The following is a 26,897-nucleotide window of genomic DNA, read 5'->3' on the forward strand; positions in this document are numbered from 1 at the left end:
GGCTTCCGTCTGTCCATTCTACCATAAAGGCCTGGTTTGTGGAGTGCTGCAGAGATTGTTGTCCTTCTGGAAGGTTCGCCCATCTGCAAAGAGGAACTGTAGAGCTCTGTCAGAGTGACCAATAGGTTCTTGGTCACCTCCCTGACCAAGGCCCTTCTCCTCCGATTGCTCAGTTTGGCTCTAGGAAGAGTCTTGGTGGTTCCAAACTTCTTCCATTTAAGAATGATGAAGGCCACTGTGTTCTTGGGCACCTTTAATGCTGCAGAAATGTTTGAGTACCCTTCAAGGAGTCTGAATACTTCCCGAAGGCACTGTATAGGTAATAGGGAGCCATTTGGGATGTATACAAAGTGTACTACTAATTTTAATAACTATGACCCATGACCTTACAGTAGTGTTGACAATAGGGTCACTTTAATCTCTTGATACGGAAAATTATTAAACATCATTCTCATGATGATAATTAAATTTGACCTACAAATGCACTCCGTTCAAAAACAATCCACTGCCCTCTGAACTGACAGTGTTATTAGCCTTTCTGTCCTGACAGTGCTGTCTCCATACAGCCGTCTTACCCAGGGATGGCAACAGGCGGCCCATGGGATAAAACCGGCCCGCAAGTGATCTTTTCTGGGCCCCCAAAGTTTTTAGTAAAACAAAACAAAAATATAAACGCAACATGCAACAATTTCAACGATTTTAATTCCTTCGGCCCTAATCTATGGCTTTCACATGACTGGGCAGGGGCACAGCCATGGGTGGGACTGGGGGGGCATAGGCCCACCCACTGGGGAGCCAGGCCCAGCCAATCAGAATGAGTCTTTCCCCACAAAAGGGCTTTATTACAGACAGCAATATTCCTTAGTTTCATCAGCTGTCGTGTGGCTGGTCTCAGACTATCCCGCAGGTGAAGAAGCCAGATGTTGTCCTGGGCTGGCATGGTCTGCGGTTGTGAGGCCGGTTGGACGTACTGCCAAATTTTCTAAAATGACGTTGGAGGTGGCTTATGGTAGAGAAATTAACATTACATTCTCTGGGAACAATTCTGGTGGACATTCCTGCAGTCATCATGCCAATTGCACGCTCCCTCAAAACTTGAGACATCGTGTTGTGTGACAAAACTGCACATTTTAGAGTGGTCTTTTATTGTCCGCAGCACAAGGTGCACCTGTGTAATGTTCATGCCGTTTAATCAACTTCTTGATATGCCACACCAGTCAGGTGGATAGATTATCTTGGCAAAGAAGAAATGCTCACTAACAGGGATGTAAACAAATTTGTATTCAAAATTTGAGAGAAATAAGCTTTTTGTGAGTATTTATTTCAGCTCATGGAACATGTATATAGACTCTCTTTTTTTTCTACTGTGTTATTGACTTGTTAATTGTTTACTCCATGTGTAACTCTGTGTTGTCTGTTCACACTGCTATGCTTTATCTTGGCCAGGTCGCAGTTGCAAATGAGAACTTGTTCTCAACTAGCCTACCTGGTTAAATAAAGGTGAAATAAATATAAAAATGGGACCAACACTTTACATGTTGCGTTTGTTTTTTTGCTCAGTATACTGTATATGCATTTTTATTAAGAACTTTATTTTTTGGTAAAAAATACAAAATAAATCACCAGGAATTCAGCTAAAATGTGTTTAATTTAGGAAATCTGTGCCACAAACGAAAGTATTACCACAAACGAAAAATGTTACATATGTGATCGTGGCTCAATGTAATCAAGATATGCAATGATTGTTATTTTCAAGGACAATCGCTTTTTGGGCTTAGTTGTGGTCAATCTGCAGTGTACAAATGATTATGATTATGTTCCGGGCCCCCGATCATCCTCTCCAACCTTCCCCCACCTCTAACCCGACTCTAGACAACCTCACTTCTAAGCCTTTTAAAACGGGGTATTATTGAATGACAAATTCATAAAAAAGCAGGGGAGGCAACACGAGATAAGAAAAAGTATAAAAAGAGAGACATCTTCTGTGGAAATGGATACCCAGCACCAGACTTCAAAACATTACAAAGCAATAATTCACCACTTGCTTCTCACTCTCTGAACTGCTGTTATTTAATCTCCTATGATTTCACTCTATGGAAGAGAGACTCACATATCCTAACTGAATTACAGGCTGTGTTAAAACATCTCCATACCAAACAAGTGGTCAATAAAAAAGACTTTGGCATTTGTCATGCGCTCTCTCTGCATGCTTTCCAACGGGAACTCTGATGTCCTAAACTCATTTCCATCTCCAAGGACCGACGCTATCTTAGATACAAATGAAATTATCCACACCTTCTAACCCAATGAGTTTTCTGTTTACTTTGCCTTCTACAGCCACATAACCAATAAGAGCCTCACTGTGCCAGTGACAAATCAAATCTTGCCCAGGTTGGAATTGTCTCCACAGGCCTTGAATGGGAGTACATTGGGCAGGGGGAGGGGAGGGGCTGTGGTTCAAAGTCCCGTCCCTCTATTAATATGTCGGTGGTGTGTGCACAGGTCTGAGACAGCCAATAGATGTTCAGAGAGAGAGAGAGAGAGAGAGAGAGAGAGAGAGAGAGAGAGAGAGAGGAGAGGGAGAGAAAGAGAGAGAGAGAGAGAGAGAGGGGTGACCAGAAAACAGAACCCCTAGTGTTCCTGTCAAGTTTGTGTCTGCTGCCTGCTAGCTCGCTGTAGCTCTCACGCTCTCTCTCTCTCACAATCACAAATACTTGGGCAGCTCCGGCAACAGCTGTGTACGCGTCTGGATCTTTGAAGATAACACTGCCTATTAATAAACAAAAAGTGCCAATTATTGAGCGGCAGGGAGAGTAACGGAATAAGATTAGGTCAAGGCGAGCCGGGTCTCAGTGAAGTCTAAATTGATGAGCCGCTGCTCTCGACACAGACAGACTGGTGGAGATACTGATCCATCCTCACCAGCCACCACACAGCCATCACACTGAGCCCCACAGACTGCAGCCAGGCAAAGAGATAAAGCTCTCCACTTAAGCACACTACAGCTCTGTGTGGGAGATGTGAGCTAGGGCCCAATGTAAATACCAGGTGGAGATAAAGACGGGACGCGCCCCAAATGGCACCCTATTCCCCTTATAGTGCACAGCATTTCACCAGGGCCATTAGCAGAAGGAAGGGAATAGAGTGCCGTTTGGGGAGCGGTTGAAATGTCTATATAAGATATAAGATCAAAAGTCTGTTTAAAATACATCATATTGATGCAATAAATGGACATTTTGTTTATTAATGTCTCTTAATTCACTTGGCTTAGTTGCTAAAAGACACAGATTGTGTGTGAGGGCCCAATATAAATACCAGGTGAGGAGAAAGACTGGTTACAATAGATGCAATCAAATCAAAGTGTGTTTACAATGGACATTTTAATGGCTTTTGTTGGCTAACAGGGCTATTGCCCAATTGTTTTTTAGACATTAATAACACGGTACTGCACTCCTGATGATTGACAATATTAAGAAAGTTAATATTCTAAAACCAGCGGAGCTACTGTCAAACCGATGTGTAGGCTCTGCCGCGCGGTGTATAGCTGGATGAATGACACGGGTACCATGTCTGTCTTCATCTCCCCCAGGGACCACGGGCCAATACATCATTCATATCAGAAGTATATGACGCTCTGCAAGTGCATGAGGATGCAGTGGTTTCTCTCTCTCTCTCGCTATATATATATATATATATTGGCCTGGTTAAAAATGTAATGTGATATAAAAGTCAATGAAATTTACCATACCTCTGGTCATTACGATGCCTGCCAGGGCTCTGAGTCGTGCATGCATGGGGGTGCAGCTGTCTGCCAGTTCGTGGTATTTCTCCCTCACCAAGCGGAATATTGAATCGGCAAAGTCCTGCAAGACAGAATCAGTTTCTTTAGTTCGATATACATGGTTTAAAACATATTGTTTTCCTATTGGTTAGGTAGCCCTTGAAGAAGAAGAAAAGAAACGTTATTGTTAAGAAATGTTATTTATACAGATTAGCCGAGCAAAGGACATAGATAACCAGAGAAGTGTGGAGGTGCTAAGAGGGTCACAGGCGATGTTTAAGACAGACATGATTACATTAGTTAAGAACATTTCACATTTAAATGTACACTAGAAAAGGTAGCAACACACAAATTGATTCAGGCAAAAGTTTACATTTAATTATATACCTCCCCTCCCTCTGATTCCCCAACATAAATGCACAGCCACACAAAACTAAATGTGTGAACGAGAAGAAAAACATTTGTTGTCTAAAGCACTCTCACTAGTGTGGTTGGGGTTAGGGTTCGTTCATAACTATCTGCCTATTGAGAAACACAGTAGTCCAGTCAAGCATAGCCACCCCTGGTACCGCCAAAAACCTTATGTAGACCAAAGTAGCCCTCCTTCAGACAACCTACCGTAGCCAACTGAAGAAACCCATACTATCAACTAAAATAAGTTGGCAACCTGTGCACATTGATTTCACACCATCTCAAGCCCCGTGCCTGGTTTTGAAGCTATTCTGTGTAATAATCATCAGTTTAGTCTCTCAGTCTCTCACCCTGGCCAAGTAGAGATTACAATGTGGTGAGAGAGAGAGAGAGAGAGAGAGAGAGAGAGAGAGAGAGAGAGAGAGAGAGAGAGAGAGAGAGAGAGAGAGAGAGAGAGAGAGAGAGAGAGAGGCAGCCAGCCTCTGTCCCTTAGCAGTTAGCAGCCGAAAGATTGAGCAGATAGCCGATAGCTCAGAGGACATAAACAGACACGGAGGCAACCGCTTAAAGAACAGAGAGAGAGAGAAAAAAGGAAAAGAAAAAAACCGATTAGGGAGCATATTTCTCTTTATAGCCTCGTCGCTGGGCCCTGGCCGTGAAACACTCCTCTCACACATGGAAGAGGTAATGGTAACAAGGGCATTCACAGCTTGTGGCGTTCTCAGGGGAAGCTGTAAGGCGGCTGGTGGTGGTGCTACACTGTCACCAACGCACCGCCACCAACAACCTGGGTAGTAAGGACCAGCATGCCCTGGGGGAGAGCTGGGATCTCCCATGATGCCTCTGGGCATACTTAGGATCGAGAATGGTGAGAAACATACCGCTCTGATCTATCACTATAAGATGACTACAATTACACTGTGTGTGAGTCATGTGGTTGGTTTGTAATGGTGAAAAGTAAAGTGCTTCTGCCCGTTCAAGACACCAGGCAACTGGGAGGTGTCAAAGTGTGAGATACTGTCATCTTCAGGGAGAAACAGGAACTGTGGTGGCATGATGCTATGCTATGCTGCTCTTCACCTCTGTACAGCATTATGACTTGTTGTCACACTGAGAACTTCAACCAAACATAGATTTCTGTTCTGGCAATGTGACAACGTTAAAAACAGCTCCTAGTCATAGATTAGAATGATAATGTGTATCTGAGTGGCTTCAGGGTTAAAATCCCTGAAAACAAGCACAAGCGCTGTCCCTCTTTTCTCGTAGTGAGATCTAACCAACTGTAAGAATACTGTTGTATTCAATTTAACTATGTCAAGTCCTTTGACACTTTTAAGTATTTCATTCATGACATTATGTGGGTTAAAGGGAACTGGCAGGTGTTACTGGCCCTCAGAGCCGCCAAGGTGCAATGTTCTCTGGCATCATGCCCTGCTTTCTCCTCCTCCCCCCTCTTCCTCTTCTCCTCTCCTCTCCCCCGCCTCTCCTCCACAAATCCGTGGACGTCTGATCTGATCTTGAGGTGAGACGTTACGTGCCATGACTTTCTCTCACGTACAGCAATGTTGGGGAAATGACGTGCTCGCTCCCCCTCCATCTCTCTCATGGTAGCTTGGTGCCACTGCCACCCACCACTGCCACCCTTATGGGGGTAATGTTGCAGAATAACAGGGCCAAGAAGCTTGCTAGACAGTAATGTGCACCCAGATGAGGGGAGGAGGAGGAGAGGAAAGGAGGGCCACCTCCCAACTGACTGCTCTCCCCCAGGATGCACAACAAGGTTAATAACTCTATCAGCTAGACCCTCGCTACTTCTCACCGTTTAATATGTCACACATATTTGGTGGAGAAAGCCAGCAAACACCATCTAATAGCTGTACAAGCTTGTTCATATAGAGAAATGGCAACAAGGCGTAGAGCTTGTTGCGAAGTTTCAATAGAGGCCATTCAATGCAACATTACACTAGCCTCAGGTGCTGAAAAATAAAGTTTGAATGACAACTAGGTGACATTTTCCACGTCATTTGGTATTCAGGACATTGGAGGCAAAGGGAAATGTTGTTCTGTTTGATTCAGAGGGACTCTGGCAGTTGATGGAGTCCATTTGAGATATCGGAGGAGGGGACAAAATGTTTATGACAATCACAGAGCAGCACTGTAGTGCCTAAACACACCGCAGTACCGTCGGGCCAAGGCAGACAGGGAAAGCTGTCAGAGAGATTGGCTGTGACAGTTGTAAAGACTCGGAGGCTACTCTGAGAGAGAGAGAGAGAGAGAGAGAGAGAGAGAGAGAGAGAGAGAGAGAGAGAGAGAGAGAGAGAGCGAAAGAGAAGGAGAGAGAGCGAAAGAGAAGGAGAGAGAGAGAGAGAGAGAGAGAAGGAGAGAGAGAGAGAGAAGGAGAGAGAGAGAGAGAGAGAGAGAGAGAAGGAGAGAGAGAGAGAGAGAAGGAGAGAGAGAGAGAGAAGGAGAGAGAGAGAGAGAGAGAAGGAGAGAGAGAGAGAGAGAGAGAGAAAGAAAGAGAAGGAGAGAGAGAGAGAGAGAGAGAGAGAGAGAGAGAGCGAAAGAGAAAGAGAAGGAGAAGGAGAGAGAGAGAGAGAAGGAGAGAGAGAGAGAGAAGGAGAGAGAGAGAGAGAGGAGAGAGAGAGAGAGAGAGAGAGAGAAGGAGAGAGAGAGAGAGAGAGAGAGAGAGAGAGAGAGAGAGAGAGAGAAGAAAGAGAAGAGAGAGAGAGAGAGAGAGAAAGAAAGAGAGAGAGAGAAAATGTGGCGCATTATAAACACACAGAGATGAGGAGGGGACTGACTTGACTGACTGTTCATGGAAATATAGACTGAGGATCGTGGATATACAGACTGAGAGGTGAAACGTAGGTTAAGGGGCAAATATGTCCCTATTGGTGACTATATCTGATCAACCTTCATGCGTGAAAGTGTCACTGCAAATGAATAGGGACACTAAACAGTAATGTGTACAAAAATGATTTGAAACTAACAAGGTTCCATAAAATATGAAGCAGCTGTTACATTTGCTTTACATATTAGCAGAAATCCAGAATGAAAACATGAACCAGAAGGACGTAAAAACATAACTAGCATACAAAATGTCCTGCTAAAAGCTCTACTGACTAACCCCGCTTACAGTTTCACATTTGTCTCCAAGGTAATGTAGAATGTCATTGCCAATTCTCCTGCCGTCTCCGCCTCCCTCATAAGTCAATACTGTGCCAGCAACACAAATGTCAACGGGGACATACACTGAGCCCTGACCCAGAAGTCTACCCAGAAGTCTTTACCTGCGTCCTAAATGGCTCCCTATTCCCTATATAGTGCCCCTACTTTTGACCAAGCTTCATAGGGCTCTGGTCAAAGGTAGTGCATGATATAGGGAATAGGGTGTCATTTGTGGGGGGGGGGACACTTTCCCCTCTCCGGGGGCCCGTGGGGCTGATGGGGAGAACTAAAACACACTGGATAATCTACTATGGAGGAAAATATTGTAGGTTAATACTAAGCAGGATGTCTCAATACTGCTAGCTGATAACCATGCTCCAGGTGTCAACTGAGGATAAGACCCCTCTCTCATCACCTTCCCACAGTGAGGTTTTCCTCTATTTCATGTACTGTAAGTGGCTTTGGGAGGTAATTCTGTTACCATGGCTACGTTACATTACATTATATTTGACAACGTTACTGTAGTTCCATCAATTTCAGAGTAAAAGTCTGATACGTTGAAATTGATTTCATGTGTTTATTCCTAAAAACCCGATCCACACCAAATTGAATGGGCCCACCTCTAAAATGACCTACCTCTGTAGTATTTAAAGTCAAATTCATAAGCAGGGAATTCCCTATCCTAATCATGTAAAAGGACTCTGGGAAACTGCAGAGATGGTAGACGCTAATACTATTGCAATTAACGCCGGTCATTGTGTGCGGGGGACACTAGCATGCGTTACCAGCAGCACATCCATGACGGCCGAGAGCATTGCAATCTCCAGTTCAAGAAAATCCAATCATATGTCTGCACGAGTGGAGGCCATTTTTTTCACCCCATGCTGTCGCTGTGGCTTATCAGGTGCCACCAGAGCAGCGATGGCTGCATAAAAATGGGGCCATGTTTTATATTTCTTTATAGAGGTATTTAACAATTCATTCTCCAAGTTTTAATAGTGTCTTCCTGCTGCCTCTATATCATCCCTCCCTCGCCTCTGCCGCCGAGTGCGAGGCTTTTGAAAGGCGATATCCATTCAACGTGTGAAACCTTGCCTCGGGGGCTTTTTATATTCTCAAAGTGCCAGGCACCCGCAGCGAGACAGATTCTTCTCTTGTTTGTACTCTGTAACCTGTACCATTAGTCTCTCTCTCTCTATGTCTCTCTCTCGCTCTGTCTCTCTGTCTCTCTCTCTGTCTCTCTCTCTGTCTCTCCCTCTCTCTCTCTCGCTCTCTCTCAAAGCTCCATCACAGACACCCAACACACAAACATTTCTCTCCTTTCATCCTTCGTCCTGTTGGTTTGCTTTTGTTTTGCCACAACAGACGACGTCGTGTGACAAGAGGACTGGCTGGAAGATGAACTGTGTACAGATTTGCGAGCCGTGCACTGCTGCCGTGTTGCCTCAAACCATGTCCAACCTTTCCTAGTATCATGTCCAGATGGCCATGCAGCCTGCGGAACAGATTTCTACCCCACCATGCTTTTAGCATCATCAGCAGGGTGCTGTCAGTCAGATCGGCCAGGCTGAGCCACAATCATTAGGAAAAAAGCTTTTTCCTATCAACCACATGCTTGATGTAGAGCAGAAAGAGAAGAGTGATGAAAGGGGGGTTAAAAAAAGGATGGAGGGAGGAGAGTAAGGGCATTTTCTCTGCTTCTGGTCCTGTGCCTCCTGTCCTTGTTTCCATGGATGGGGGAAGAGCTAGGCTGCGACACCGCCGAGAGGTTGCCGCCGACAATGCACCTGGCGAACCCACGTGGTGACTTTGTTTTCTGTAAATGGCCGATCTAGAAAGATAAACTCGTAACCACATTGGGGTTAGAGCCAGAGCCAGAGCCAGGGCAGAGCCAGATCAAGCTGACCCATTAGGATGTGACCCACATGGGTATATATATCAGACACAACCACCCATTCAAATCAACCAGCTCCATTTGGATGAATGAATGATGTCAGATGGAATAAAGATGAAAGTTTAAGTGCAGCGCTGCATCGGGTACATACTCTCTCAGAGCAGCAGAGAGATATACTGCGAGCAGACATGCAAGGCAGGTGAAGAGTGTGTGTGTGTGTGTGTGTGTGCGTGCGTGCGTGCGTGACATCAGGTTCAGGTGATCATGTCAGAAGGTGTCTCGCTGGCGTTGCCTGCCTTCTGTAAAAAGACAAAGACAGAGGGTGGCATTTCGTTATGTTTCTGTTGACGTGTTTGGCGAGATGTGCTGATAGCACAGTTTCCTGACTGACAGGACAGCCCTGGGAGGGACTTCGCATCAGAGATAATTATGACCGTTAATGTCACCTGACACTCAGATCACAACCAGCAACAGGAAGACAGTCCTAGGCTTTGTCCGAAACGGCAACCTATTCCATAGTGCACTACTTGTGAAAAGTAGTGCACTGAATAGGGAATAGAGTGCCTTTTGGGACACAAATCCCCAGTTATAGCCTAGGTACAGATCATGTCTTTGTAGAACAAACAAATACTAGCAAATACATGATATACTACATTAGTCTGTTAGGGATGGGTAATAACTTTACCAAAATATTTTAATGAATTCATTGGATGGAGGAAGACGTTAGTTTCACGGCTGTTTAATGGTGGTGTTGAACACAACACAACATCGTGTGGGCTCAACAAAGAAAGCTAATCCAGATGGCATGACCCAGTGCCTGTATTGACCTTCTGATAAACAGATGTTGGATGGGGGTCAGGTTCTGACTAAACCTCATATCTACCCAGAACTGGGTCCATCTGAACATACAGATCCCAACAAATCCATAAACTAAGACAACAAAGCTGCTATCGGGATCAACTTCATCTGGGACAGTGTGTGCATCCCAAATGGCATCCTATTCCCTACACTCTATGGGCCCTGATTTAAAAAAAATAGTCCACTAAATAGTGACTAGGGTAGGGTGCCTGTTGGGACATAGCCACTGTTTGATGTAACCTGGCGACGACAAGAACAATCCTGACCTGGTTTAACAGAGTTTTACCTTAGGGCCTATCTTAAATAACACCCTATTCCCTATATAGTGCACTACTTTTGACCAGAGCCAAGTACTTTTAGTGCACTATAGGGAATAGGGAGAGATTTGACATACAGAGATGGTATGTTAACAGCCATAGTACAGATCACTCTAGATAAAAAAAGAGAGATATGGCTGAGACGAATTAATAATGTCAGAGCCGGTGTAAAACACACATCAGTGGCTTTATGCATTATGCATCAAGGGCCAGGGAGAGTGGCTCCTTCAAAAGGATAACATGACCGACCCCCAAGAGAGAGGGAGGGAGGGGGAGAGGGAGGGAGAGATAAAGGGAGGAAGACAGAGGGAGGGAGGAGGAGAAAGAGAGAGAGGGAGGGGGATAGAGAGAAAGAGCGACAGATGGAACGATAGAGAGGGAGGGGGGGTGGGTGGGAGAGAAAGGGTGAGAGATGGAGAGAGAAAAGGGAGAAAGAGAGAGAGAGAGGAATGAGAGAGAAAGAGAGACAGAGAGAGAGAACTAGAGAGAGGGAAGGGGGGAGATAGCTACATGGAGAGGAAGTGAGAGGGCCAGTGATGGGCTTTTAACGAGCGTAACTCTCTAGTTGAGACTAAAAGGAGGGATGCCACTCCAGTGGCCATGAGGGCCTTTCACACGTTGCTCATTAATCTGGCCATGATTCAGGAGGGCCACGTGGAGGAGGGGGAGGGAGGGAGAGAGAGAGGGGGGGGGATAGAGAGAGACAGAGAGAGAAGGGTAGTGGAGAGAGAAAGAGAGACAAGGAGATAGAGAGAGAAGGATCTGAGGATGTTAATGACTAACATTAATGACCTGCCTCGCTATACTGCATACAGGTAACTGCTAAAATAAAGGAAACACCAACATAAAGTGTCTTAATAGGGCGTTGGGGCATCACGAGCCAGAACAGGATCAATACACCTTGGCATAGATTCTACACGTTTCTGGAACTCTATTGGAGGGATGTGACACCATTCTTGCACGAGAAATACCAAAATGTGGTGTTTTGTTGATGGTGGTGGAAAACGCTGTCTCAGGCGCCGCTCCAGAATCTCAAATAAGTGTTCAATTGGGTTGAGATCTGGTGACTGAGACACAAACACACACAAACACACACATTTTAAACACCCTATGCTCCTCTTTCAAAGTCACTGAGATCTCTTCTTCTAGACATGGTAGCCAAAATAATGGGCAACTGGGCATTTTTATACATCACCCTAAACATGATGGAATGTTAGTTGCTTTATTAACTCAGGAACCACACCTGTGTGGAAGAACCTACTTTCAATATATACTTTGTAATTGTATCCCTCATTTGCTCAAGTGTTTCCTTTATTTTGGCAGTTACCTCTGTGTGTGAAAATTATTCACAAAGTGGAGGTGGGTTAAACACAACAGGGGGGAGAGGAGACTAAACTGTTACAAAAAAGGTATCAAAATGCAACACAGTTTTAAGATACATTTAGCTAGAAAACATGATTGTGAATATACTTAATGAGATAATAATTGACAATACTTTACTCTACTTTAAGTTAACTGTAAAATGATGTAGACAAATTGTACCAACATGAGTAATTTAATTTTCATCAGAGAAGGGTAGGGAAATATGGAAAAATAACACTGAATAATTGTACTTGTATTTTACAGTACTATATGCCCACTGCTTCACGATCTTTCTGCCCGGTAGGATGCAGCATCTCCTTTCATGTGTTGAAAGGCAGGGAACCATTGAAACGTGTCCTGTGAAGTGCTGCGATGCCATCCTCTGAAGGGACGATTTATTGACCGTCATCTCTGCCGTTCTTGAAGATATCAAGACAGCGCCTGTTTCTGGGGTTGACCCAGGCAATCAGCAGACTTCAAACCTCGTCCCCACGACGCCGGTCTTTGAACAGATCCGTAACGTCTGTTGCCAAACACCGAGCCGCACATGGCTCCGAGATTAAGGAGGGGGAACGCAGGACGGAAACACAACTGATGTTTTTTTTGTTGGTTTTGGTGGTGCCTGGCTGTTACAGTGCACTGTAGCAAAACAGTCTCTGGCACATTCATGTGCATATGGGAAAGCAATGTTTTCAAGCACATGTTTTCAGTGGGTTGTTGAGCCAGAGAAAGTATGGTTAGAAAACAGAAGCCATTTTAGCACAGCATCAAAGGGAGATTGTGGCCCCTCTGCTTGTGACTGCTTGTGTCTACTTGTGACTGCTTGTGTCTACTTGTGACTGCTTGTGTCTACTTGTGACTGCTTGTGACTACTTGTGACTGCTTGTGACTACTTGTGACTGCTTGTGACTGGCTGGGTGAGTGACTAGGCAGCATGGTCAGTGTCATGACACTCTCTTCACGCCATTCCGCCCGGCGGGGCGGTGCTATACGTCACGGTGGGCATAGATTTGAGGTTGCACACCACGTTGAGAACGAGACGAACACTCGCTCAAGTCCCGATCGTGGAATCGATTCAACACACCGCTAAGCCAGAGTACTAGTTGGCTACAGCTACAGCAACTACAGTTATGGATGTTCTTCTGTTTCATCAAGGACACAAAGACAACTGGCATAGCCGAATTCACGTTCTGTTTTCTCTTTCACGCAGCCACAGAATAGATAGAAGCTAAATACATGATTTTGTCATTCAATTTCACATTGTTTAAACCTGAGAGATATCATTCATGTAAAGTAATCTTGTGGAAGTATGGATCCAGGACAATATGGTAATGTTGGCCTCGTGTACTGTATAGGCCAGGGCTCTCCAACCCTGTTCCTGGAGAGCTACCCTCCTGTCGGTTTTCGCTTCAACCCCAGTTGTAACTAACCTGATTCATCTGATCAACCAGCTAATTACTAGCGTCAGGTGTGCTAGATTAGGGCTGGAGTGAAAACGTACAGGACGGTAGCTCTTCAGGAAGAGGGTTGGAGAGCCCTGCTATAGGACCACTAACAAATAAATAAGGACATCCAAAATCCACCAGATTAACAGTTTTCAATGAAGCCAGCAATGCTGATACCAAATCATTTTGGGCAAGAAAAAAAAGTTAGCACATTGGGAGAGAGAAAGAGAGAGTGAGACAGAGAGAGATTGAGAGAGAGGAGAGAGAAAGAGAGAGAGAGAGAAATTGAGAGAGGAGAGAGAAAGAGAGAGAGAGACAGAGAGAGATTGAGAGAGAGGAGAGAGAAAGAGACATAGAAATAGAGAGAGAGAGATACGGAAAGCTTATGTAGCCTAGTCTACTGTAAAACTCATACCACATTATACATGTTCATAGATTGCTTCACTAAATGACCAAAAGTATGTGGAAACCTGCTCTTCTAACATCTTGGTCCCCCGCTTTGCTGCTATAACAGTCTCCACTCTTCTGAGAAGGCTTTCCACTAGATGTTGGAACACTTGCTTCCATTCAGCCACAAGAGCATTCGTGATGTTGGGCACTGATGTTGAGCGATTAGGCCTGGCTTTGCAGTCAGTGTTCCAATTCATCCCAAAGGTGTTCGATGGGTTGAGGTCAGGGCTCTGTGCAGGCCAGTCAAGTTCTTCCACACTGATCTTGACAAACCATTTCTGTATGGATCTCGCTTTGTGAGCGGGTGCATTGTCATGCTGAAACAGGAAGGGGCCTTCCCCAAACTGTTGCCACAAAGTTGGAAGCACAGAATCGTCTAGAATGTCATTGTAGAGTTAAGATTTCCATTCACTGGAACTAAGGGGCCCGAACCATGAAAAACTGCCCCAGACCATTATTCCTCTTCCACCAAACTTTACAGTTTGCACTATGTATTGGGGGCAGGTAGCGTTCTCCTGGCTTCTGCCAAACTCAGATTAGTCCGTCGGACTGCCAGATGGTGAAGTATGATTAATCACTCCAGAGAACGCGAGCTTTACACCACTCTAGCCGACGTTTGGCATAACTCATGGTGATCTTAGGCTTGTGTGCGTGCGGCTGCTCAGTTCTTGTGCTGATGTTGCTTCCAGAGGCAGTTGAGAACTCGGTAGTGAGTGTTGCAACCGAGGACAGACTATTTTAACACGCTGCAGCACCTGGCGGTCCCGTTCTGTGAGCTTGTGTGGCCTACCACTTCGCGGCTAGACATTTCCACTTCACAATAACAGCACTCACAGCTCTAGCAGGGCAGAAATTTGACAAACTGACTTGTTGGAAAGGTGGCATCATATGACGGTGCCACGTGGAAAGTCTCTGAGCTCTTCAGTGAGGCTATTTTACTGCCAATGTTTGTCTATGGAGATTGCATGGCTGTGTACTCGATTTTATACACCTGTCAGCAACGGGTGGGGCTGAAACAGTCGAATCCAATCATTTGAAGGGTTGTCCACATACTTTTGTATATAAAGTGTACTATTCCACGTTGAGATAAAAGAAAATAAGTGAAATTAGATCAAATCTAGTCATGAACAGTTTCGTATATTTCATTCGGGTAAAAGTAGATTGGCTTGATAGTGGCATTGACGTTGTTGGTTGGCCAGCAAGCAAAACTTAACGTTACACATCATGAACTTTTGGGAAAACTGGTCCAGCCCCTTGGTAGCTAGCTATGGTTACTTCAAATAAAGCAAAACAATGTATTAATATGTAAGTGCAATTGTAAACTATAAAGTATCAAGTTTAGTGATGTCGGTGAAGAAGTTATGAATGAGGTCCCAGGCGAATGCTTCTCGGTTGAACGTGGACGGGAATCGGACAGTCCTTGCACTTTGAAACCAACTCCCACCATGATGTATAGCACCGCCACCGGGCGAAATGCCGTGAAACGAGTGTGTCCCCCAATGTCATGTCTATGGGTCCGGCCCTTTATAAAGTCCCCTGGCTGGTCATATATCATGGAATATTGATATGGTTCCACTACACTGCAACACCTGACATTTGATTTATAGCTTAAGGTGTTCTTTTTTCATTCCTAAGCAGTCAACAAGGTATCAAGGGAAAATGTCAATGGTGCAGTGTGTTGGATGGAGAGAATGACATGTCTGAGATTGGTAAAGAAAAGGGCTAGCACAGGTAACTTGTCTTGTTCTAATGGGTTGTCCAATGTGCTTGTGTGTTTATTTGTGCGTGTGTGTGTGTGTGTGTCTGTCTGCCAGTGACCACATTAGTTTATGTGCAGCCATCTAATACTATATGCACTTCACACCACGTTGAAATAAATGCACATTTCTGTATAAGAATGCCCTTTTCAGTGTGACAGAAATAAGTCTGGCTGTGGCCCTTGCTCTCTTAACATTATACAAAATCCATCACGTGCAGTGTGCAGAGTAAGCATTATGCTGGATATTATGAACACAACACACTGCTAATAGTGTTCTCTCTATATATCTCTTTCTCTCTCTCTCTCTCTCTTTCTGTTTTTCTTCTTTGTCTCTATCTTTCTCTCTCTCACAAGCATGCACACACACACACACACACACACACACACACACACACACACACACACACACACACACACACACCTCTCAGAAGAGCCTGTGTATAGAGAGACAGAGAGACTGTGTGTAGAGACAGAGACACTGTGTGTAGAGAGACAGAGAGACTGTGTAGAGAGACAGTGACACTGTGTGTAGAGAGACAGAGAGACTGTGTGTAGAGAGACAGAGAGACTGTGTGTCGAGAGACAGAGACTGTGTGTAGACAGACAGAGAGACTGTGTGTCGAGAGACAGAGAGACTGTGTGTAGACAGACAGAGAGACTGTGTGTAGAGAGACAGAGAGACTGTGTGTAGAGACAGAGAGACTGTGTGTAGAGAGACAGAGAGACTGTGAGAAGAGAGACAGGGACACTGTGTGTAGAGAGACAGAGACACTGTGTGTAGAGAGACAGAGACACTGTGAGTAGAGACAAAGCGACTGTGTGTAGAGAGACAGAGACACTGTGTGTAGAGAGACAGGAAGACTGTGTGTAGAAAGACAGAGACACTGTGTATAGAGAGACAGAAATACTGTGTGTAGAAAGACAGAGACACTGTGTGTAGAGACAGAGACATTGTGTGTAGAGACAGAGACACTGTGTGTAGAGAGACAGAGACACTGTGTGTAGAGAGACAGAGAGACTGTGTGTCGAGAGACAGAGAGACTGTGTGTAGACAGACAGAGAGACTGTGTGTAGAGAGACAGAGAGACTGTGTGTAGAGACAGAGAGACTGTGTGTAGAGAGACAGAGAGACTGTGAGAAGAGAGACAGAGAGACTGTGAGAAGAGAGACAGGGACACTGTGTGTAGAGACAGAGACATTGTGTGTAGAGACAGAGACACTGTGTGTAGAGAGACAGAGACACTGTGTGTAGAGAGACAGAGACACTGTGTGTAGAGACAGAGACACTGTGTGTGGAGACAGAGACACTGTGTGTAGAGACAGAGAGACTGTGTGTAGAGAGACAGAGACACTGTGTGTGGAGACAGAGACACTGTGTGTAGAGACAGAGAGACTGTGTGTAGAGACAGAGACACTGTGTGTAGAGACAGAGAGACTGTGTGTAGAGACAGAGACACTGTGTGTAGAGAGACAGACAGAGATAAACACCAGGTGATGGGTGTTTCCAATCTGGCAGAAGAACTGTCTAATTATCAAGGGATCCTTCATACTATATTGAATCATCCTCTCCCTTCTCCCCTGTTGATGCATGTCAGACAGCTACTACCAGACTGCAGTACTGTGTCAATCCATGACCCCATTCTATCCAAAACACGTGGTGGACATTATTATAAACAGCAACAACAGCATAGTTTCTTCATCAGCTGCTCATTTGAGGCTAATATTTGTCCACCTTTTGTTGTTGTGGTTGTGAGTCGCAGGATGGATAGCAGAAAGAGGAGAGAGAAGGAGAACCATCCCACTTTCCTCATCTGTGTGTGTGTGTGTGTGTCTCTACTCACTAATCTGTCCGTTTCACATCTTAACAAGACAACCGAGAGTGGCAACAACAACTGCCGTTCATTTTCAAACCGCATCTTATAAAAGCTATATTTCTCTCTTTTCAAAGCACCTAAGTGTGTGAGACTTTTAACATGCAGGTAAGGGGTTGTGCGTGGTTGGGAGAGCAGTGTGTGTGTGTGTGGTGGGAACACGCGGGTAAGTTTAGGAGGAGAGGAGACTCACGGCACACAGTGTCTATCTTCATTCTCCTTCACAGTAATTAAAACAAGTGGATAAAAATGGCTGCTTCTGTTGCAAATGAACACTTCAGTTGATGATGCACAAACAATCATAGAACTAAGATCACTATTTCATTTCACTCTCCAAATCTCCATCTAGCTGTAATCATGATAGTTGTAGGTTAACCGATTTGGAAAGTTCACGTGATTCCACAAGAGGGGGCTAAACTGTTGATGGAGTCTCAACAGTCTATCCCTTCCCTTGACGACATACAGAACCACATCATCATTACTCATTCATTCTAATGTGCCGGTGCTTACATACACTACTGGGTTTCTCCATTAGGGCAGCAGCTAGGTAGTTCATCCTAGATGCCGACAGGGCACAGAAGTGAACACAGGAGTGGCTATAAGAATCACCTGGGTTAGAACAGAACAGGGAGTTGGAAATGGATTTTCTGTGTATGTCCGTTGGAATGAACTAGGTGTCAAGGCAGTAAGGTACTCCTAAGAGCTGTGGCTGACTTGGCGATAACTTCAGGAGTTTTCTTGTGAGGAAAATACCTCAAGAGCAGTTCCTGTAAGGTATCTAACTTAACTCTTTCAAGACTTCGGTTAAAACTCTGTTGTGTCTTTTGTCGTTTTTTTTACCAATGTAAGAGTAGAAAAGCTTTATTTTCACAGACAGAAAGAGCAGAGAGAGAAAAACATACTATTGTTTTGCCATCGACTAAAGCAGACGATGATCATTCAAGATCCGAAGCGAATGAAAATGCTCAGAGGTGAGATCAAATCACATCATTGAGTGGTCTGCCCAAATATCACCGTGCCAAAGCTCAGACAGAGGACATCTGCCGAAGTTCTGACCGACTGCTTCTGAGTTGATATGATGAAGCACAAAATGTCCCAAGACATAGGTTGAGTTTCAAATATCACCCTATTCCCTATATAGTGCACTACTTTCTGACCAGAGCCCGTTTAGGGAATAGGGTGGCATTTGGGACGCACTCCATCATCAACTGAAACCTCACTGCAAGCAAAGGACTTAATGTGTCAGTGTCAGAATCAGAATCAGACATTAGGCTATGAGTCATGGTTAGCCAACTGTCCTGACGATGTCATCCGTATGCACAGTTCAACACTTCCTGTGCCTCAGAAACTGGTGAAATCAAAAGGTCACAGGAGGAGACAAGCCTCAATGACAGTGACAGTACAATTCCTATTAACTGGTAGCTAGCTCGGGTCTGTTTCAGAAAGCGTGACGTAATTGACTGGACTAGGAAATTGAACCGTAATGCATGCGATTCCATGCAGAGAAAGGTGATAACGGCACTACATTTGTGCTAAATTGTATGCGAGTGAATCTTTGCTAAGATCATGTGCTGCATTCCTCTATTTTGGCAAAGACCGAAAAAGCAAATCCAGTATTGGAGAATGTAAATATGACTTAAGCACCATACAAGTAGTTTTCTCCCATCATGCCAAACACACATACATACAACATTCAGTCTGGATATGAGCCAAAACATGCCTATGTCATAAACGGAAAAAGAGTGTAAATGTCATGTAAAAATATGCATTACATACATGACCCTGTCATGGACCTCATTGCCCTGTGGAATATCATGAACAGGGCAGTACATCTATAATGAACAGGACAGCCCAAGCAGTGCAGTCCGACTGCAACTATTAGGTATACACAGGGTCTGTCTGGCTGAAATATGAGGACTGTGTCCAGGCAGGCAGGTCTGCCTGAATGCTAAACTCTGCGAGAGAGAGACACTATGACCTACAACCAATCAGGGCAGAGCACCACTGTGACCTGCCACCAATCAGAACAAAGAAAAAGTGCGCCCTGCATCCAATCAGAGCAGAGCCAGTGTGCCCTGCAACCAATCTGACGCCTAATTAATCCTGAAGGTCTTTTGTTCCGCTGAGGTTTCTCTCTTTTTTCCCCCCACTGCAACACTCCATCCATCCTCTTCTCCTGGTATGTCCTCTCTTGCCCGGCTCAGTCAGCCCCTCATCTTTCCCTGCCACCTCTCAATGCCTCCCCCTCCTCACCCCCTCATCCCACCTCTCCTCCCCCACCACCTTCAGGATAAACGTCCCAGGATATAAACGTAAGTGTTTGTTGGTTTGGACATTGGGCTTGCCAGTGGAATAAAGTGAACGGTGAACACATTATGTTTTCGGGATTGTTCTTCACTGTATTTCTGTATATTTGTGTATCCACAAATATTTACATTAGTTGTGTCTGAGAATGGTAATGAACAGAATGTGAAGGGGAAATTTTCCACGACACTGCTACCCATGGATCTCTACATTCATCTTAACACCAAATGGTGCACTGCCATACAAACAGACCTCCAATCTGTAAATAGTTACCCGGTCCTCAGGTTATCCAAGGACACTGTGGTAATGGTCTAGCCCAGAGGGAGTGCCTTGCCTCCTGACACTAAGGTCATTCAAAGGGCACAACCAGACCCTCATATTTTCTCTGTCGTTCCTCTTCTCTCTTCCCTCACTCGTGCCTGAGTGGGGGAGATAAACGTGTACGCCCAGGCACACAAGACCAATAGCCGTGATTTATCGGAAACCATTTGGTACCTGAGCGTCTATGAAATTGTAATGAACTTGATTATGCTTTAATGAAGTGTGAGGGTTCCTCAGGACTGATTACAGTACAGCCACCATGCGTGGCATAGCAGGGGCCAGGAGAGAGAGAGAAAAAAGGAGGGAGGACGAAAGAGAAAGAGAGAGAGAGAGAGAGGGCGGGGGGGGGGGTGACAGTGGTGGTGGTGGGAATAACAACTAGGTGCTGGCGGAAGCGTCCCAGTCGAGGCTAAGAGAGGTTAGTTAGGGGTGTTACGAGTTAGAAAAGGTGACTGGAGTCAACCTTACAGGGGGAACGCTGCTAATTTCATTTCAACCTGTGTAGGGATCTTTTCCTGTCCTGGTAGAAACTGCATGCTGACGTGGCGGAGGAAGAGATTTAACAGTCTTATAGGTCATATTTTGCATAAGTATTAGACAGTTCATGACGGTTCTAACCTTTCCGTGTACAAAGTGCTTCCATTAAATGTAAAAACATTATTGTTCCATAATTTCAGGCACCAAGCTCTCCCATTCGTTTTCTTTCAACTCCCCAGGGGGAATAACACCAATGGGGACAGGATAACGTGTCAGGTTGTTACAGCAACTAGAAAATCCACTGAAAACAGCTAGATATCCTTGTTATATCCAATTAGGAGGGCTTTCAAAAATAGCTATCAGATGTGCAAATGCATGCCATTAGTTTACGGTTACTGACTCTCTAACCCTATGATCCAAAGGTACTTATCAGGTATTAGAAGTCATTGACGTTATCTGTGAATTAAACCGGCTTCGGCAGGTCTCTACACTCCTAGAAAAAAAAGGCTGCAAAAATGGTTCTTTGGCTGTGTCCATAAAATAACCCCTTTTGGTTCCAGGAATAACCCACTGAGATCCCTCAGTGGAAAGGGATATGGAATCTAAAAGGGCTATACCTGGAACCTGACAGCCAAAGAACCCTTTTAGGTTCCAGATAGAACTTTTCTCTAAGAGTGTATAAGCCTGTGAGGCAGACAGGCAGCTCACCCACTCTATACGTCTGTAACACTGTCTACTGCGTCCCATATTGCACCCTATTTCCTATATAGTGCACTACTTTTGACCGGAGCCCTGTAGACCCTGGATTAAAAGAGAGCACCATGTAGGGAATAGGGTCCATTTGGAACGCAAACACTCTGCTGCAGGTGGCCTCAGGGTGTAAATCAATTTCTGTAATAATTCATTCGTTTTTCACACGTTCCTTTCCTCTCCCATGTTGGATAATTTTTCTATTTCTTGAAATCGCTGCTTGCCTGGCCTAGCTTGGCCGCTGCCATCGTTAATTTGTTGTGGCAATATTAATTAATGATTTTTGCTTCATGGCTGTTTATATTCAGACAGATTAGAAGTCAAGAGATTAGAAAAAGAAAAACAATCTGTAAAACGCTCGGTGGCTGACAGGGGTCACCTTGGTGTCTCAAATCATATTCAATTTGCCGGCATGGGGAAATTACCAGGCTAAATGATTCCATAGCTAGGCGTATCTTCTGTCTAATAACGGCCTGCATTCACAAGAGCTCAATGAGACCACATTCTGCCCTGGGGAAAACACACCATACAGTTACATACTGTAAAGAAACATTATGAACTGCGTCTGTGAAATATTATTAGATAATTGGATTTAAATTGTTTCTTTTAATCAAGTACAGTCAGGTCCAAAATGATTGGCACCGTTGATAAAGATGAGCAAACAAACATGTATAAAATAAATAATATTAATACTGAGCTATAATGTATGCCAAAAAAATGTTGCTCCAATTTTATTCTGATATACTAATACAATTGCTCAGAGAAAGATGCTTTATTTAACAAGTAATACAAAGAAAGGTGTCAAAATTATTGGCACCCATATTTTCCTTACTCCGGCACACTCCCCTTGCGAGGATTACAGCACTGAGCCTTTTTCTGTCTCAAAAAGATAGATGTCAAAATTATTGGCAACCCTGTTTTCAATGCTTGGTGCACCCTCCCCCTGAGAGGATTATGGCACTAAGCCTTTTCCTAAAATGTTTTATGAGACTGAACAACACATTGGGAGGGATCTTAGACCATTCCTCCATCTTAGAATCTTTCTAGATCCTTGATATCCTTCATCTGTACTTAGGGACTGCCCTCTTCAATACAAACAACGGGTTTTCAATGGGGTTCTTCTTTCGACACCAAACCCACCACTGGCGTCCGCAGCCAAGGAGATCTATTTTTGTGTCATCTGACCATAGCACCACTTCCAATCCAAGTTCCAATACCGTTTAGCAAACTCCATGCAATTACAGTTGTTAGTTGCTCTCAATAATAATAAAAAGAAATGCTGGCAACCCTTCCAAAGAGCATACGCCTATTGGCATGGAGGTGACGTCTAATTGTAGATTTAGAGAATTCTCCAACTTTGGCCCTTGGATATTCCTTCGCCTCCCGAACCATCTTCTTCACTGTGCGTGGTAACAAGATACACTTGCGTCCAATACCAGGCAAGTTTACCAGTGTTCCAGTGTTTTTAAACTTCTTAACTTGTGCTTTAATAGTGGTATGATTAATGAAGGTCAACAACCATTTGTCTCTTTTTGTTTGTGAGCTCTTTGCATTTCCCTATGGTGATGGATGACAAAGAGATGCATGTTACCTCATTTTTATACCCCGGTGAAACAGGAAGCCGTGGAAGGCCACAATACATTTTTCTCTCCCCAAAATATGACTTGTTAAACAAAATATATTTATCTGAGCAATTGCATTAGTATAAAATAATATAATGTCTTGAACAAACAATATAAATCAAATCAAAGTGTATCGGTTGCGTACACAGATTTGCAGGTGTTTTTGCAGATGCAGGGAAATACTTATTTTGCTGTGCAGTAGAATGTAGCTCAGTATTTCAATTGTTTATTTTATACAGTCTTTTTTGCTCATCTTTATCAATCATTTTGGATCTGACTGTATCTGGAATAGCTATTGTTGTGTGTTAAAAGTGTGTAATGACCGAGTACAGTCTGCTACTGAGATGAAGGATTAAACCTAAACATATTCATCATGCAAAGTGGGGTGACATCCTGCTTACGGAACAGTCAACAGTGGCAATGTTGTTGTTGGTGTTTTTGTAAGCAGGAAGTTGACGTCACCATGGCGTCATATTTGGTGTGTTTATATCATAAAGATCTCCTGAATCACTGAGTGTACTTTTAATCAACCTTCTACCAGGTTAAAAATCACATTTGATTCTTATGCATCTCTGTACCTCCCCCTCCTCCCTAGCCTTGTCCCCCACCATTGTTATTCTGTCTTGCCGGTGCATTTCCTTATGTCTCTAATCCAAGGTTAAAGAGCCGGGGGTCGCCGACAATGGCCCGACCAATGACCTGGAGTTGTCCTTCAGTCAGCCAAAACTGGCCCAGACTCACCCGCTATCCCCCCTGCCTGCCACCAAGATCGGAACTCTTATGTTGACTTGGCAACGCGGCAGATCTTTGTCACGGCGGTCAGAGCGGCAACTGCACCGTGAGGCGAGAAGATAGAGAGGGAGAGATTAAGTGGCCAATCAACCTGGGAACAAGGGGTAATCATTCCACTTAGTCATGTGACCGGAATCCTGATGCCAAATTACATTCACTTCTCTTCTCCTCTCTCTCCTCACAGTCACACTGCAAGTGGATAAATTACACCCACCCAGACCTGCCTGGACTGGAGATTGTTCAATGCTGTTCTCTCACTTTGTACTGTACAAAGTGAGAGAACAGCATTGAAGGATAATTGTCTTTAAGTAACCTGTTAAAGAAATACAGTTTGAGTATCCAATGCTGATTCTGTCAAATTAGGACATAGTTTTAATAACAACTACAGGAGAATACAGAGTATATTCGAAACTCTTAAAATGGGGCTGCATTTTGTTAATATCGCAAAGTAGCAATAACTTTGTAACTGACCCTAACACTGTCTTATTTCTGATGATGGAGAACAAAAACCTGCATGGTCGGATGTTCGGTGCCATCAAGGGTGTGCGTGTTTGTGTGTGCGCCTGCGTCATTATTTAGAGATGTGTGGAGCTATACCGGAGTGTGAGCAGCATACCACAATACTAGACATTGGATGAGTTTCAATATTTCATTTAGGAGCTGGACATTGGAGCTAGTCTTCAAGTTATTGTTCAGGTTAGCCTGAGGCTATCATCCTGGCGTGGTTCTGGATTCCTCTCCTCCAAGACAATATCATGTCCTTGACAAACATTCCCTTCTTTCTCGCTTTCTATTGGCTCATCTCTCCCTCTTTCATTCTGCAAATGTGACCTACTGTAGGTTTCGACCATTCTCTCTCTCACTCTCTCTCTGTCTCTCTCCATCTACGGAAAAACTCAAAGGAAGGAAGGTCTTTATAATAACCCATGCCTTTCCGCCTTGCCTAGGATGGCGTTCCTTACCTAGGATGGAGTTCCTTACCTAGGATGGAGTTCCTTACCTAGGATGGCGTTCCTTACCTAGGATGGCGTTCCTTACCTAGGATGGCGTTCCTTACCTAGGATGGAACTCCATCCTATAGGATGGCGTTCCTTACCTAGGATGGAGTTCCTTACCTAGGATGGAGTTCCTTACCTAGGATGGAGTTCCTTACCTAGGATGGAGTTCCTTACCTAGGATGGTGTTCCTTACCTAGGATGGAGTTCCTTACCTAGGATGGAGTTCCTTACCTAGGATGGAGTTCCTTACCTAGGATGGAGTTCCTTACCTAGGATGGAGTTCCTTACCTAGGATGGAGTTCCTTACCTAGGATGGAGTTCCTTACCTAGGATGGAGTTCCTTACCTAGGATGGAGTTCCTTACCTAGGATGGAGTTCCTTACCTAGGATGGCGTTCCTTACCTAGGATGGCGTTCCTTACCTAGGATGGAACTCCATCCTATAGGATGGCGTTCCTTACCTAGGATGGAGTTCCTTACCTAGGATGGAGTTCCTTACCTAGGATGGAGTTCCTTACCTAGGATGGAGTTCCTTACCTAGGATGGTGTTCCTTACCTAGGATGGAGTTCCTTACCTAGGATGGTGTTCCTTACCTAGGATGGAGTTCCTTACCTAGGATGGCGTTCCTTACCTAGGAATGCGTTCCTTACCTAGGATGGAGTTCCTTACCTAGGATGGTGTTCCTTACCTAGGGATGGATGTTCCTTACCTAGGATGGTGTTCCTTACCTAGGATGGAGTTCCTTACCTAGGATGGCGTAGGATGGCGTTCTTACCTAGGATGGTGTTCCTTACCTAGGATGGAGTTCCTTACCTAGGATGGCGTTCCTTACCTAGGAATGCGTTCCTTACCTAGGATGGAGTTCCTTACCTAGGATGGTGTTCCTTACCTAGGATGGAGTTCCTTACCTAGGATGGCGTTCCTTACCTAGGATGGAGTTCCTTACCTAGGATGGAGTTCCTTACCTAGGATGGCGTTCCTTACCTAGGATGGCGTTCCTTACCTAGGATGGCGTTCCTTACCTAGGATGGAGTTCCTTACCTAGGATGGCGTTCCTTACCTAGGAATGCGTTCCTTACCTAGGATGGAGTTCCTTACCTAGGATGGCGTTCCTTACCTAGGATGGCGTTCCTTACCTAGGATGGTGTTCCTTACCTAGGATGGAGTTCCTTACCTAGGATGGCGTTCCCTTACCTAGGATGGAGTTCCAGTAAAAGTGGGTGCCTTAAGGTAAAGCCTGAGTCAGTCTCTGTAAAAGAGAGTGGCCTAGTGACTAAGACTGGCACTCTCCCATTACCAGGCCTTACATCTGGTGGCTATTGAACTCCTAACCTCTCACGTGCACATAAGCACGCGCACGCATACCCAATAAGGAAAAAACACATGATTTCAGATGTGAAATTGACACTTTTTGCAAGTGACATTTTATGAAACATCATGTGTTTTTGGAACACTTCACGTGATGATATTTCACATGAAGTTTCACATGTGGATTGAAACACACACAAACAGGGAATTTGACAAAAAAAAAGCTGTCATCAAGGCAAAGGGTGGCTATTTGAAGAATCTGAAATCTAAAATATATTTTGATTTGTTTAACACTTTTTTGGTTACTACATGATTCCATATGTGTTATTTCATAGTTTTGATTCGTTCACTATTATTCTACAATGTAGAAATAGTAAAAATAAAGAAGAACCCTTGAATGAGTAGATGTTCTAAAACCTTTGACCAGTAGTGACTTTAAAGTAGACACCCTTTGCCTTCATGACAGCTTTGCAAACTCTTGGCATTCTCTCAACCAGCTTCACCTGGACTGCTTTTCCAATAGTCTTGAAGGAGTTCCCACATATGCTGAGCACATGTTTGCTGCTTTTCCTTCTTGGTTGAATTTCTGGAAAGAAACCACTACTAAAGGACACCAATAAGAAGAAGAGACTTGGAAATCTGTCCTTTGGTCTGATGAGTGCACATTTGAGATTTTTGGTTCGAACCGCTGTGTCTTTGTGAGACGCAGAGTAGGTGAACGGATGAACTCCGCATGTGTGGTTCACACCCTGATCCATGGAGAAGGAGGTGTGATGGTGTAGGGGTGCTTTGCTGGTGACACTCTGTGATTTATTTAGAATTCAAGGCACACTTAAACAGCATGGCTACCACAGCATTCCGCAGCAATACGCCATCCCATCTGGTTTGCACTTAAAGTGACTATCGTTTGTTTTTCAACCGGACAATGACCCAAAACACACATCCAGGCTGTGTAAGGACTATTTGACAAAGAAGGAGAGCGGTGGAGTGCTGCATCAGATGACCTGTC

The 26,897-nt window shown here is 44.4% G+C and overlaps 1 protein-coding gene across 1 annotated transcript in view; it reads right to left on the bottom strand.

Annotated features, from left to right (window-relative positions):
* adarb2 (adenosine deaminase RNA specific B2 (inactive)) overlaps positions 1-26,897 on the bottom strand; it is a 68,023-nt gene that overhangs the window by 31,227 nt on the left and 9,899 nt on the right. Inside the window, exon 3 of the mRNA XM_042299025.1 lies at positions 3,749-3,863. Coding sequence (XP_042154959.1) covers positions 3,749-3,863 — 115 coding nt within the window. The remainder of the gene's footprint in view (positions 1-3,748; positions 3,864-26,897) is intronic.

Source organism: Oncorhynchus tshawytscha, linkage group LG16 (assembly GCF_018296145.1).
Source record: "Oncorhynchus tshawytscha isolate Ot180627B linkage group LG16, Otsh_v2.0, whole genome shotgun sequence".
Lineage (NCBI taxonomy): Eukaryota > Metazoa > Chordata > Actinopteri > Salmoniformes > Salmonidae > Oncorhynchus > Oncorhynchus tshawytscha.